Raw genomic sequence first — 12,080 nt, forward strand, 5'->3', positions numbered from 1 at the left:
CTTCCTGCAGAGAATGTGTAGCCACAACCTTTGTTTCCTTGGGAAAGGGCTTCCTCCGTAGCAGAATTATGGCCAGTTTCCTTCCCTCTTGCCAGGCAGTCTGCTAGGAGTTTTATCGAAGCTGTTTCTTTCTAGTCCTTTCACTGCCCTAAAACTTGCAATCAAGTTCTCAGATTAATTTATCAAAAGTCAGAGAGTGGCCGGGCGCAGTGGCTCATGCCTGTAATCCCAGCACATTGGGAGACCGAGGCGGGCAGATCATGAGGTCAGGAGTTTGAGACTGGCGTGACCAACATGGTGAAACCCTTTCTCTACTAAAATACAAAAATTAGCCAGGCATGGTGGTGGGCACCTGTAATCTCAGCTACTCAAGAGGCTGAGGCAGGAGAATCGCTTGAACCCAGGAGGCAGAGGTTGCAGTGAGCTGAGATCATACCACGGCACTCCAGCCTGGGAGACAGAGCAAGACTCTGTCTCAAAAAAAAAAAAAAAAAAAAAAAAAAAAAAAAAAAAAAGGCTCTGCAAGGGAGGCAAGAACAGAAAGAAAGAGAAACTGATGGATTTTTGAAATATGAAAACCTTTTTGTAAACTACTTGCCCCTTCTGTCACAGCCATTGCTGCTCCAGGGGCCCCCTGGCTGCACAGGTGAGAGCTCTGGGCACAGATACTCCGATGCAAACACTGCAGGACCTGAACATCCAGGAGGGCTTCACTGCTGCTTCCCAGCAAAGATAGATATGAGCAGTACATGGGGGCACTCAGAGATCTCAGGCAAAGGAGAGGTGGCTCCCTTTGGGGATTCTTCTCCCAGCCTTTGGGACTCAGAAGTGGGATTCCTGGACCAGCAGCATCAGCAGGCCCTGAGAGCTTATTAGAAATGCAGACTCCCAGGCCCCATCCAGACCTACTGACTCAGTACTTGCATGTTAACAAGACCCCCAGAGGTGATTCCTCGGCAAGGTGGTTTGAGCAGCACGGTGCAAGGTTGCGCTTTCCCAGAACAGCCTTTCTACACTGCTGGACCAAGGATATGCTACCCAGCAACGTCCCCCACCTAAAATGCAGAGCTTCTGCTTCCGCTGAAAGCCTTCAAAGCGACAGGTTAGTAACCAGAAGGTTATGCAATGAAGTTCTTTGCTTTATATAGATCAAATACTCAGGCTTCTCAAGAATGGACATAGAGGCCAGGCACAGTGGCTCACACCTGTAATCTCAGCACTTTGGGAGGCTGAGGCGGGTGGATAACGAGGTCAAGATCAAGACCATCCTGGCAAACATGGTGAAACCCCATCTCTACTAAAAATACAAAAATTAGCCAGGCATGGTGGCGCGTGCCTGTAATACCAGCTACTTGGGAGGCTGAGGCAGGAGAATCTCTTGAACCCGGGAGGCAGAGGTTGCAGTGAGCCAAGATGGCACCACTGCACTCCAGCCTGGCGATGGAGCAAGACTCAGTCTCAAAAAAAAAAAAAGTTGAGGAAAAAAATCCTAGTACACAAAAGTCTTCTAGAAAGTAAGTTAATGTATCTGCTACAATACTTCCTTCTCCCAGTAATACCAGAGACATGCGGTTGTCCCGTATGTCCACTCACTCTCACTATGTAGTTTGCAGATGAGCTGACCTCTCCCATTCCTGCAACCTCCCTTTCCCAGTCAAAGCATTTTTGGTGGTTTCTGCTGCTGGTTGATAACAAAACACACAAGAGGAGTCAAGAATTTTTTTTTTTTTTTAAACTTTTTTTTGGTTTGTTTTTAAAGAAACTGCATACATCATCAGAGACAAACAATAATTTAAATACCATGCAGTTTCTGTATGTACAAAACCTAGGCCACAGAGATCCAGTTTAATTTGTATTCTCTATTTACATCATTTTCCTCATACAGCCATCATCTGTTAAATTAGAACCTGGGAGATTAGGGGATTGACGGTCACCACACTCACTCCTATACAAAGACAAACTATGTACAGACACCCAGGAAGCAATTGGAAAATGCAACCGGTCTGGGAATTAACAGACAGGGAGGAAAAAGTCATTTAAGGTGACCTTTGCCCACCGGCTGTGCACAGGGAGAGCCTGAAATTCCATTCATCGAAGCAACACACCACGATTTTCATTCAGCAAATAAAAATACATGTTCATAAGCGGGAGAAAAATAAACTCAGAGCTTTTCATCACATTTACCGTCACGTTGTTTGGTTTCTCTAATCTGACATAAAGGCTAAAGTTTTAAAAGTTTTACAGGGCTTTGAGGGCCTTTGGAGATGAATGTATCAGCCATTTAAAAAAAGCTAGTTGGCTGATGGCGGTCTCTTCTGTCATTGATTGGGGCAGGAGGCAGGGTCGGGCAATGTTTAATCTTTAGAAGGAAGCATTTGATTTGAGACATTTCACATTTTTCCTCTCACACTAATCCAAATGAAGAAATGCTCAACTGGGAATTTACACACATAAAATAAAACTTTGACTTGCCAGCTGCAGCTTTTTCAAAAAAGAGATGCGTTTTAAGTCACCTAGCTCACCTTTTTATTTTTCCCTTAATTAATGTCAAATTGTCATCTTGGAAGGTAACACAAATTGCTGCAGTTGTCATGACATTGTAGCCAAAAAAAAAAAAAAATTGAATAGGTCTCTAGAAAGACCTTAAGGTTTTAAGAAAGGAAAGAGACAGCAGAAGGCCCATCCTGCAGGCCACAGAGGTTGCTGAGCCTGTGTAAGAGCCACTTAAAACGGGCTTGAAATAGCCCATTCTGAAGGCGCAGGACCTGTCAATGGCAGGGGAGGTGCACCCCTCAGTGTGAACAAGTGACTGCTGGAAAAGAGGCCCTGCAGGAAGAGCAGTGGAAATTGTGTTCAATATCTTCCGTGCACAAAGTGGACTGCAACATGAGGGCACTTTGGGCGGAAACCCTGGGCTGTTTGCTGGCTGGCTGCAGGGAGATCCGCTTGGGCCTTATATCCCTAGGGAATCTGAAGGGCCAAGAACTAAGGCCAGCAGAGAAGCCATGGGCCTATCATGGGAGGAGTCCGGTCAATAGAATGAATTTCCTTAGGACTCCTCCTGGCCAGGGAGGACCATCATGCCAGGGCACCGCGTATGCCAGGAGCCCAGCTGCAGTTAGAGGAAGTTCAGACTCAAAGCCTGGCCGGCAGGCACCTCCACCTGGAACACGTGCCCGCCCGCCCGCCGTAGAGAAATTCAACGAAAGAACCCTACATCTTTCGTCATACCATTTGCACATTCAGACGTCAGTAAGCCTTTCGGGAAGACTGTGTTTACAGCCACACTAAAATCCCGATCACATTTTCCCTGAACAATACCTCTCCCCACAGCAGGAACTATTCAGATTCAAGAGTTTAAAACAAAAAGGATCTAGTGATGGCATCCTCCTTGGGTCGGGCAGAGGCGTGCTGGCTCCAGGTGGCAAGGCAAAGCTGCAGCTGGAGGCACCGCCCAAAGAGCTGCCCTGAACTCTCCCCAGCAGTTATCCGGCTCCTGGGTTAGTGCCTACATGGGAGCCGTTCATGCCTGCAAAAAAATGCAATGGCCTCGGTGACGGGTGTGCATCCTACGAGTAACCTGCTCCCACAGGGTTCGTGGTGGGGAGACTGGTTAACTTTTTGGAAAGGCCAAGCTGGCATCTTTCTAAATGGCATGTGTGGTGGAGAGTGTGCCACCCCCTAGAAAGACTGGGGTAACGATGGAGTCACTCCAGAAGGTGAGCGAGCTCTGCGACGGAGGGCCTGCGAGCTCTGTGAGGAAGGAAAACGAAAGCTGCGATGGGCCTCGTTAGGATGCTTGTTAGGGTTTAGGAGGGTCCTGGCCTCATTGCACACCCTATCCTGGATGTCCCAGTCAGAGACACACCCACAATCAAGCTCCCCGGCATCATGAGGGAAAGGGAGGAGCTCTCTGGATCAACTGGAGCAGGAAGGGGCACTGTGGGCAGGTGTGGCTGGTGTTGGCCTGATTCTGGCACATGCCCAACTCTGGGGCTCCTCCACAGAAACTCTTCAGTGCAAAAAAAAAAAGAGAAAGAAGGCCATGGAGTGGTTCCAAGTCCCTCAGTGTCTGGAAAGCCAGTCCTACAGGAATGGTTTCTGGCCTGCATGCACTGGTCCTATACACAGAAGCTAGGAACTCCCAAGCCATATAATCACCGGCTTCGAGGCACACAGAGAAAATGTCAGCCAAGCAGTTTCTGACCCCACAGGGTTCAATAGGGTCCTCCCACTCAGACTTACAAACAGCACAGGAGTACCTTAGCAATGGCTGTGTGTGTGCGTGGGTCACTCATGACACTGGACTCTCTGAACACAGATGGGTTGATTATTTGAACTGAGCATATGACAACTTTCCCCTTCTAAACCAGAGCTTCCTGAAAGGCAGCTCAGCTCAGGCAGAGGGGGCAGGATGGGTGCTCAGTGCCAGCCTTCATAGCCAAGAGGCAGCCAGACTCCCCCAGAAATGGGCCCTTCCCTTTTGTTCACTGTGTGCGTGGTGGCTGAAGGGAGGGAAAAGCCAGGGGCAACTGAGAAGTGTTCCCTCCTTGGCATCAACTTCAAAGGGCCCCAAACCAAATGTCATGTCTGGAGCCAGTATATTTGGCCAAGTGTAGAAGTCCAACCAGATCATTAGCTTTGCACAGTACCCCCCAAAACAAACCTACCCCTTCAGCTTTCTTTGGACTCAGGTGACAGACACTTGTGAGGAAGAGGTTTGCTGGAGATTTCATGAAGGCAGTGCCTGCTGGGCCTGGCTGGAGAGGACAAGGACCATTCCACCTGCCAGAAAGTCTTCAGTCAGGGCCCTCCCGGTGCCCTTGGCACTGCTGGGGGTTGGGATGCATTTTGGTGTTAGAAGTGGGACCAGCAGCTCGGACCGCCGAGCCATCACTTTAGCGTTTTCACACATAAAATCCTGATTGTGTTTCCTTGATTTTTCTTCTTCTTTTTTAAAAAAAGGCAGTTCAGAAGATTTACATAGTAATGGGGAAGTGAATAAATACCAGCACTTATGGTTCTTATAAATTTATGTTTTGAAGACAGCATAGCACTCAAGAGGAATTCGACTGTTAAGGTCGGTGAAACCTAAGGAAACAAATAATTACATCAAGACCAAGGGGCTGCCAAAGGTGCAGGATTCAACAGTCCAATCTCCCATCCTCAGGGAGGTTCTTGACTGTGAGAGGGAGGTGCGAGCTTCCCACCGTCATCCCCACAGGAGTGCCACTGAACACACACCTGGTTTTGAAAGTTTTATCTGGGGCAGCCCTGGTGGCCTCCACCTCCTGCCATCAGCCTGGATCCAGCAGCAAGGTGCAGAACCCAATCTGTGTCTCTGAGTCTCTAGACTAAATACTTGCTATATCCTATTTCTCTAAACGTTCCCCCCAAAAGAAAGTCAGAATTAAATCAATGGCTCTGTTGCTAACTAGCAATGAAACCTTATCCTCTTAATCACCCCATGCCTCAGTTTCCCCAAATATCATCACGATGCTGGACTGTCAGGGAGAATGTCAGGGAATAACAGAAGTGGTCCACTTTGGAAGTCCTGCGTGGACTTGGTATTTTGTTCAGGTTTGGCCTCTGCTGACTGGTTGCAAACTGGCAACAATCTTTCCTCCTTAAGTTTTCACAAAAACCCACCTTGGGGTCGTTGGTAGTCTGGTGCTTATCAGACCTTTAGTTTAAATGAGTGAAACTCAGACTTTGCAGAAAGTTGGTTTTAGCCCGGGCCATCTGTGTTCCACTTCCTTGTTTCAGTAACCTGAAGTGGAACCGCATGTCTACCTTCCTACTATCTTCCCTCCCGTGGCACCTACCAACCCACTCATGTCCCACAAGTGGGAGAGCTTCATCTGGAGATAAATATTGCAACTTGAGGGAAAAAAGGAAAAAAAAAAACCCTTAATACTAACCTTGTTAAGTGTCTACTCAATTCATGAACTTCCATCTCAGTGCTTTTGAATTCATTGAGCTCCTTTCGGATGGCAGCCTGGAATCAACAGAAGCCCATCAATGCACAATGGGAGAGAGACAGAAAGAAACTCCCCTTTCAGTTCATTCCTAACACCATATTTCTCTTCTTCAACAAAGACAAACAAGTTTAAGATGAATTCTTTCATTGGGAGGAAGAAAAATCACCTGAGATGTCCTTTAAAACAAAGATTCCCCTTGTTCCCTAAATCTAAGTTGCAAATGATGACAGACTATTGCCCGAAGTGTGTTTTTCTTCTTCTTTTCATAGAGCTGTGGCATTGAGGCATCAATGGTGGTGTACACCTACCCCACATTCAATGTCAGCCTCTCATCTTCCATAAACAAAGCTCAGCACAGGCACAGCGATGCCTCGAGGTGGAGACTTCCAGAAGGCGTGGATCAAATTCTCCAACCAAATTAGGGGGACAGGTGATGGCCAGCTCCCTACCAACCCTTTGCTTTTGCTCTTTTACAACTTCCCTGACTCTTCAGTGATGTATTTCACCATGTGAGATACATTTTGAATAACCTCACGTGTTCTGAGATGATCCCGAATCACCCCATCCTTACAATACTGCCACTGAGGAGGCAGGGCCTGGAATCAGACAGCAAAGAGAGGGCATGAGAGAGCAGGGGAGGAGGAGGGGCTGGTAGAGGAGGCAGCTGGGGCCGGAGACAACCTCACTCCTTCCTCAAGGGTGGAAATTGCAAACGTGTGCCTTCTTGCACAGCAGCTCTGTCTACGGCCGATACTTGCTTTGATGGGAGTATCAAGGCCCCAGGAGTTTGAAGATTTCTAGAAAAGTCTTCATGTAGGATCAGAATGGCCCTCCCCAGGAAAAGAAGGCTGGCTTAGGTTTAAGTGCCTGGGTAGCAGCTTTGAGGGTGGGGGCAGGGGTCACCCCATGCTTCCTGTCTTCTGTCCCCAACAGCCATTGAGAAACTGGATATGTTTTTGGCCTAAGAGCTACTCAGAACTCTCTGAGGGTGCAAGTAGAGATGTCTGTGGTTTCCTTGCACACTTGCGAATATCCTTATCCTTGCAAGCATACTGCAGAGAGAGTGTGGACAGGAGAGGACAAGAGTGAAAGCCCCTTCCTCTTCGTATTCAGATGACACATTCCTGGGGAGCTGGGTTTGTCTGTCTGGGGCATGGCAGTGCCAGTTCCTGGGTTGCTCCCACAAATTCCCTTGCAGAGAAGATGTGAATGCTGTGTTTACAGAGGAGGGCATAGTCTTCCACACATTGTGTCTGTGGGTTACCCACCACAGGCGAGGTCGTCTCTGGAAGTCTATCTGCCTCTTGCTGCTTCCGTCCCAGCCAAGTGTGGCAATGTGCCTGCATACATGTTTCCTGCACCTCCTGGAGCCAGGGTTGGTGATAATGTAGCCAGCCTGGGCCGTAGATGACTTCCTGCTGTATCATATAAGAAAACCCTGGGTCCCTGAAACGGACAGAGTGAAGGCAGGACTGTTGAGCAGAAGGCCCCTGACACACTCCATAGTTTCTATCGTTACCTACACATTGGGCAGAATCATTATTCCAGAATTTTTTATACATATATATATATATTTTTTTTTTTATTGAGACGGAGTTTCACTGTTGTCATCCAGGCTGGAATTCAATGGTGCGACTTCGGCTCACTGCAACCTCCGCCTCCTGGGTTCAAGCAATTCTCCTGTCTCAGCCTCCCAAGCAGCTGGGATTACAGGTGCGTGCCATCACGCCCGGCTAATTCTGTATTTTTAGTAGAGATGGGGTTTCATCATGTTGGGCAGGCTGGTCTTGAACTCCTGACCTCAAGTGATCTACCTGCCTCGGCCTCCCAAAGTGCTGGGATTACAAGCGTGAGCCACTGTGCCTGGCGCACAGACTACATTTTTAAAAAGGCCTTTAACCCTCCAGCTCCTCATGGTGACCAGACTAGAATCAGAGAGGATTACCAAACAGAGGTTCATTCTGATACCTTGTCTGGTGGACAGAGAAAATGATTTCTCATCGGCATCACTGCTTTTCCTAAAAAACAAACTGAACTTCAGATTATTCTTTTAGTTTTCTAAATCGGCGAGGGGCTAGTGCAGTGAGATATGTTTTGCGACGTCTCTTTGATTTGTGCCCTATTTCCCTCCTGAGGTTATGCATCCACTTTGTCTTCTCTTGGTTTGGTGAATCCCCCGTTGGATGCCGGCAGCACCGTCCCCTATACGGAAGGTCTGTGATGAGCCTGGAGCCTCATGCCTTCATCTGTCTATGCCTATCCAGTGCTATTCTCTTTCTCTGGGCACAGCCTCCTAGGCTGCCGCTCCGCCTCCTGTAAAACGGGCACAGTATTATGTGCCTTGTGTTTTCTCCGATTCAGCAGCCTTTCCGCAGATTATCTGTGGCCCCTGGGGAAAGGTGTTGGGTCCCAACACTCCATTATGGGGACTGCGGCTGAGGCCTGGCTGCAGGTCTCCCTACACGCTCCTCAGCAGTGAGCCCAGCGAGACACCCAGCAGACGGTCCTGCCTCCCACTCTCCAGCACTCCCCTCTGCTTACTTTGTCTGCAGCGGTGAGGCGGGTCCACGGCTTATCTGCCCTGCGGTCATAGTCCTGAGCGTCAGCCACCTCCACGTAGTCACTGAAGCGGATGAGGATCTTCCTTTCCCGAAGCTCTTCGACCGTGGGCCTTTGACTGAGCTGCAGGGAGGGAGAGAGATGGACCCAGTCAGCCAGAAGGGTGGACCATGGCACTTGGTCCTGTCTGTGAACTTGCAGGTGTGGAAAATAAGGTTCAGTGAGGCGATGGATGCATCGCATAGTGAGTGAGGGGCAGGGGCAGGGGGAGGGCAGGGGCAGGGGGAGGGCTGGGGCAGGCGGACCCAAGTCTCCTGACTCTTGGGACTGGGACCTTTCTACGTCCTAAGAGAGAGCTTTGTTATCCCTTACATACCCTCTAGGCCAAGCTCTATCTTTTTAAAAAAAAAAAAACTTTAAAAAAATCTTTTATTATGTAAATTTTCAAAAGGAAGGAGACTAATATAATGAATTTGGTGTATTATCACCAACTTCAACAATGATCAACTCTTGACTACATCCACATGTAGATTTCTTTGAAACAAATTGCAGGCATCATATCATTTTATCTGTGTATATTTCAGTATAGAATATATAAAGATTAGGACTTCAAAGCATAGTCACAATACTGTTTTTACACCTATACGAATCGATAGTAAACAGTCTCTATCTTCATAACATTGCTGAGTCCCAGTCATTACTAGAAGCTTATCTTTCTGTTTGGCTGTGGGTGCCTGTTGTGGATTTTTTATCTGTCCTACTCCCACCAGGTGACAGGGACATTCTACAATGATTCTGTCTTATTTTGGATTTGTAAGTCCACATCCGTGTCACATCGAGTGCTTTCTGCAAGGGGGGTTTGCAGTACATTTTGTGTGGGTTTTAGATGCAAAAAATCGTATGTGCGAATGGTATACAAACTCTGGGGTATGCAGGGATGGGAATCTGCTGGCCGAAGAGGTCTGCCCAAACACTGCTGACAGCCCTCTGCAAGAAGTTCAAGGGGAAGGTCAGTCGTCAAATGCGGAGTTGAGCAAGTACAGAAAAAGGCCACATTTATGCCAAGGGAGACTCAGGACCAGCCCTTTGGATGGTCCATGATGAAGGACTGCAGGAATGAGGGATGAAGCAAGTAAAAGGAAGATTCATATGTATTTTGCCATCTGCCGATATTAGCCATGAGGACCCTTCCTCTACTTTAGCAACATAAGGCTGACATTTCTATTATCTCTTCCTGTCACCAGGTTTATTTCTCCTGGAGCAACACAGTTGCTGTCTTTAAGATGCTGTCAAATGATGTTCAGCCAATGCTATTTAAAAGCAATTTTCCCGTTGAGCCCTCGACTCTGTGTAATTCTATTACTAGAAGACACTGTCTCATAGAATCTTGCAACTCAGGCCCATAAAACAAACACAGTGGAGTCCAGACCACCCTGGCAGTTTCGACTCTGCAACAGGCAGCTTCCAGACACCCTTGGCTGGTGCGAGAATTTTCCAACTTGCTCCCACGCTGGCAGAGCACAATTAGAGGATGGCTGGCAGGTATCAAATAGAGGGATAGCACACCCCGGGCAGGGCCAACGCAGGCCTGCAGCTCCCTCTCAGCCAAAGGCAGGAAGCTCTGGGGATCAGGGGCTCAGCTGCCTCTGGTGCCGGCCCCCCTGCCTAGACTGTATGTAGGCCTCCCTTGGTTTTCTTAGGCAGGACAACATTCTGGCACCAGTGTGGGCCTGTCGCGGGAACCCACAGGCTTCCCAGGCTGTTATGGGTGTGGTCACCATAAACAAAAACAGCGGTCATCCTGACTCCAAAACATGTTCTCCACAATGTGAGTGCAGGGAGATTTTGTGCCATAATTAAAATACATAAAGACATGCAACATTTGCCATATTTACTCCAGATAAACAGACTCCTACTCAGAATCCCATCTGTGTTCCTCAGGACTTGCTGGGTTTACCCCAAGGGGCTGGACAAAGTGTTATTTTATTTTCTTCATTTTTCTTTTTTTAGATGGAGTCTCACTCTGTTGCCCAGGCTGGAGTTCAGTGGTGCCATGATCTTGGCTCACTGCAACCTCTGCCTCTTGGGTTCAAGTAATTCTCCTGCCTCAGCCTCCCGAGTAGCTGGGATTACAGGTATGCGCCACCTTGTCCGGCTAATTTTTGTATTTTTAATAGAGATAGGGTTTCGCCATATTGCCCAGACTGGTCTCGAACTCCTGATCTCAAAGATCTGCCGTTCTCAGCCTCCCAAAGTGCTGGGATTATAGGTATGAGCCACCGAGCCTGGCCCAAAGTGTTATTTTCTAAGTGCACCCATGATGTGAGAAAAGTTATTAAGCCCTGACTTTCAAATTTCTCTTCCTGGAAACTGACCTGGATTTTACTAATATCCTATCTATGGCAGAGTCTGGAGTAAACCGAAGACTAAGCATAAACGCTGCAGGTCAGGGGCTGTTTCTTATGCCTGAACATCGTGGGGCCTTGGACGCCGTCTTTCCAAATCAAGATGGCACAGAGCACAAGTGCTCAGAGGGAATGAGCAAGGATGCAGCTGGCTGCTGCCTCTGAGAGTCACAGTTGGTGCACGGACCCCAGCACTAACAAACGGCCACCAGGACGCTCCTCTGTGTGCATGGGCTCATGCCCCTGACCACGAAAGGCTCAGAAGATGCACCTTTGGCCCGGTGGGTGCTGGCTGTGGCCCTCGGGGCATCTGGAACCTGAAGCCCTTCCTTGAATGCTGCAAAAATAATCTTTGCAGCCAAAGTCAGGCCCGCCTCGGCCTCCCGAAGTGCTGGGATTACAGGCGTGAGCCACTGCGCCTGGCCGCAGGCATGTTTTTTTTTTTTTTTTTTAAAGACAAAGCATGTAATTTTTATATTAGTCTCAGTTTGGTCAAAGAAAATGACTGGTCTGTTGCTATCAGCCTCAGTTACTACGTTTTATTTTTTATTTTGTTTTTTTACTAGTGCATTACAATTAAATAGAACTTTATTGAAGAAGTTATTGGGCTGAAGGCAAGTCACTGTAAAGCAGCCACCATCACTGGCATCTGGTCTCGGTGTGATAAATGCTCAAGAGGAGAAGAACCTACACAAGGCCAGGAAGTGATGATGTAGGTTCCCTACCTGCCGGAAGGCACCACATCTCTGCCCGCAAAAACAGATGTGGAAGTTGCCCCTCTGTTCTTCCAGTCTCTCTGTCTTAGAAGCAGTTATCTCCTCTCAAGCTCCTTATTTCTAACCGCCCCCCAGCCAGCCAGTCCCAGGGGAGGGCAAATGCTAAAATTCCAAGGCCATTTCCCTGGGAGAAGAAAGGAGAGGTGAGCAGGAACAAAGAGGCAATTATTTGATTGTGGAGACCTGCAAAAACTATGAACTATTTGGGGCCCCCCTCCCTAGTGTTACCTATCCTAGGGAGATGGGTGTGGAAAGGAAGACTCTTTACTAGCTCATTGCCAAATCATGCAATTAGTTAAGTTCTCTGCAAAATCATATCAACTTTGTTAAGAGATAGGAATTAAATAAATGTCTAAGTA

At 48.0% G+C, this 12,080-nt stretch overlaps 2 protein-coding genes across 29 annotated transcripts in view; one reads left to right on the plus strand and one right to left on the minus strand.

Moving 5' to 3' along the window:
• The window catches only part of TBC1D7 (TBC1 domain family member 7), a 78,143-nt gene that overhangs the window by 41,392 nt on the left and 24,671 nt on the right, over positions 1-12,080 (plus strand). For 3 of the 19 annotated variants that reach the window (XM_063632908.1, XM_055263210.2, XM_063632904.1), the window contains one exon: positions 936-4,953. The exons of 13 other annotated variants lie outside the window; for them this stretch is intronic. The gene's annotated coding sequence lies outside the window, so the exon portion shown is untranslated. Of the gene's footprint in view, positions 1-935; positions 4,954-10,550; positions 10,676-12,080 lie in introns of those variants that run through there. 3 more of the 19 variants (XR_010119187.1, XR_010119190.1, XM_055263211.2) reach the window with 2 other exon arrangements.
• PHACTR1 (phosphatase and actin regulator 1) overlaps positions 1,808-12,080 on the minus strand; it is a 584,673-nt gene continuing 574,400 nt past the window's right edge. For 8 of the 10 annotated variants that reach the window (XM_055263199.2, XM_055263196.2, XM_055263195.2 and 5 more), the window contains 3 exons: positions 8,523-8,663; positions 5,922-5,998; positions 1,808-5,091 (listed from right to left, as the gene is read on the minus strand). In XM_055263199.2, coding sequence (XP_055119174.1) covers positions 5,076-5,091; positions 5,922-5,998; positions 8,523-8,663 — 234 coding nt within the window. In that variant the 3' untranslated portion in view covers positions 1,808-5,075. Of the gene's footprint in view, positions 5,999-8,522; positions 8,664-12,080 lie in introns of all 10 variants that reach the window. The other 2 variants (XM_055263201.2, XM_055263200.2) reach the window with 1 other exon arrangement.

The sequence above is a fragment of the Symphalangus syndactylus genome, chromosome 23, assembly GCF_028878055.3.
Source record: "Symphalangus syndactylus isolate Jambi chromosome 23, NHGRI_mSymSyn1-v2.1_pri, whole genome shotgun sequence".
Taxonomy (NCBI): Eukaryota; Metazoa; Chordata; class Mammalia; order Primates; family Hylobatidae; genus Symphalangus; species Symphalangus syndactylus.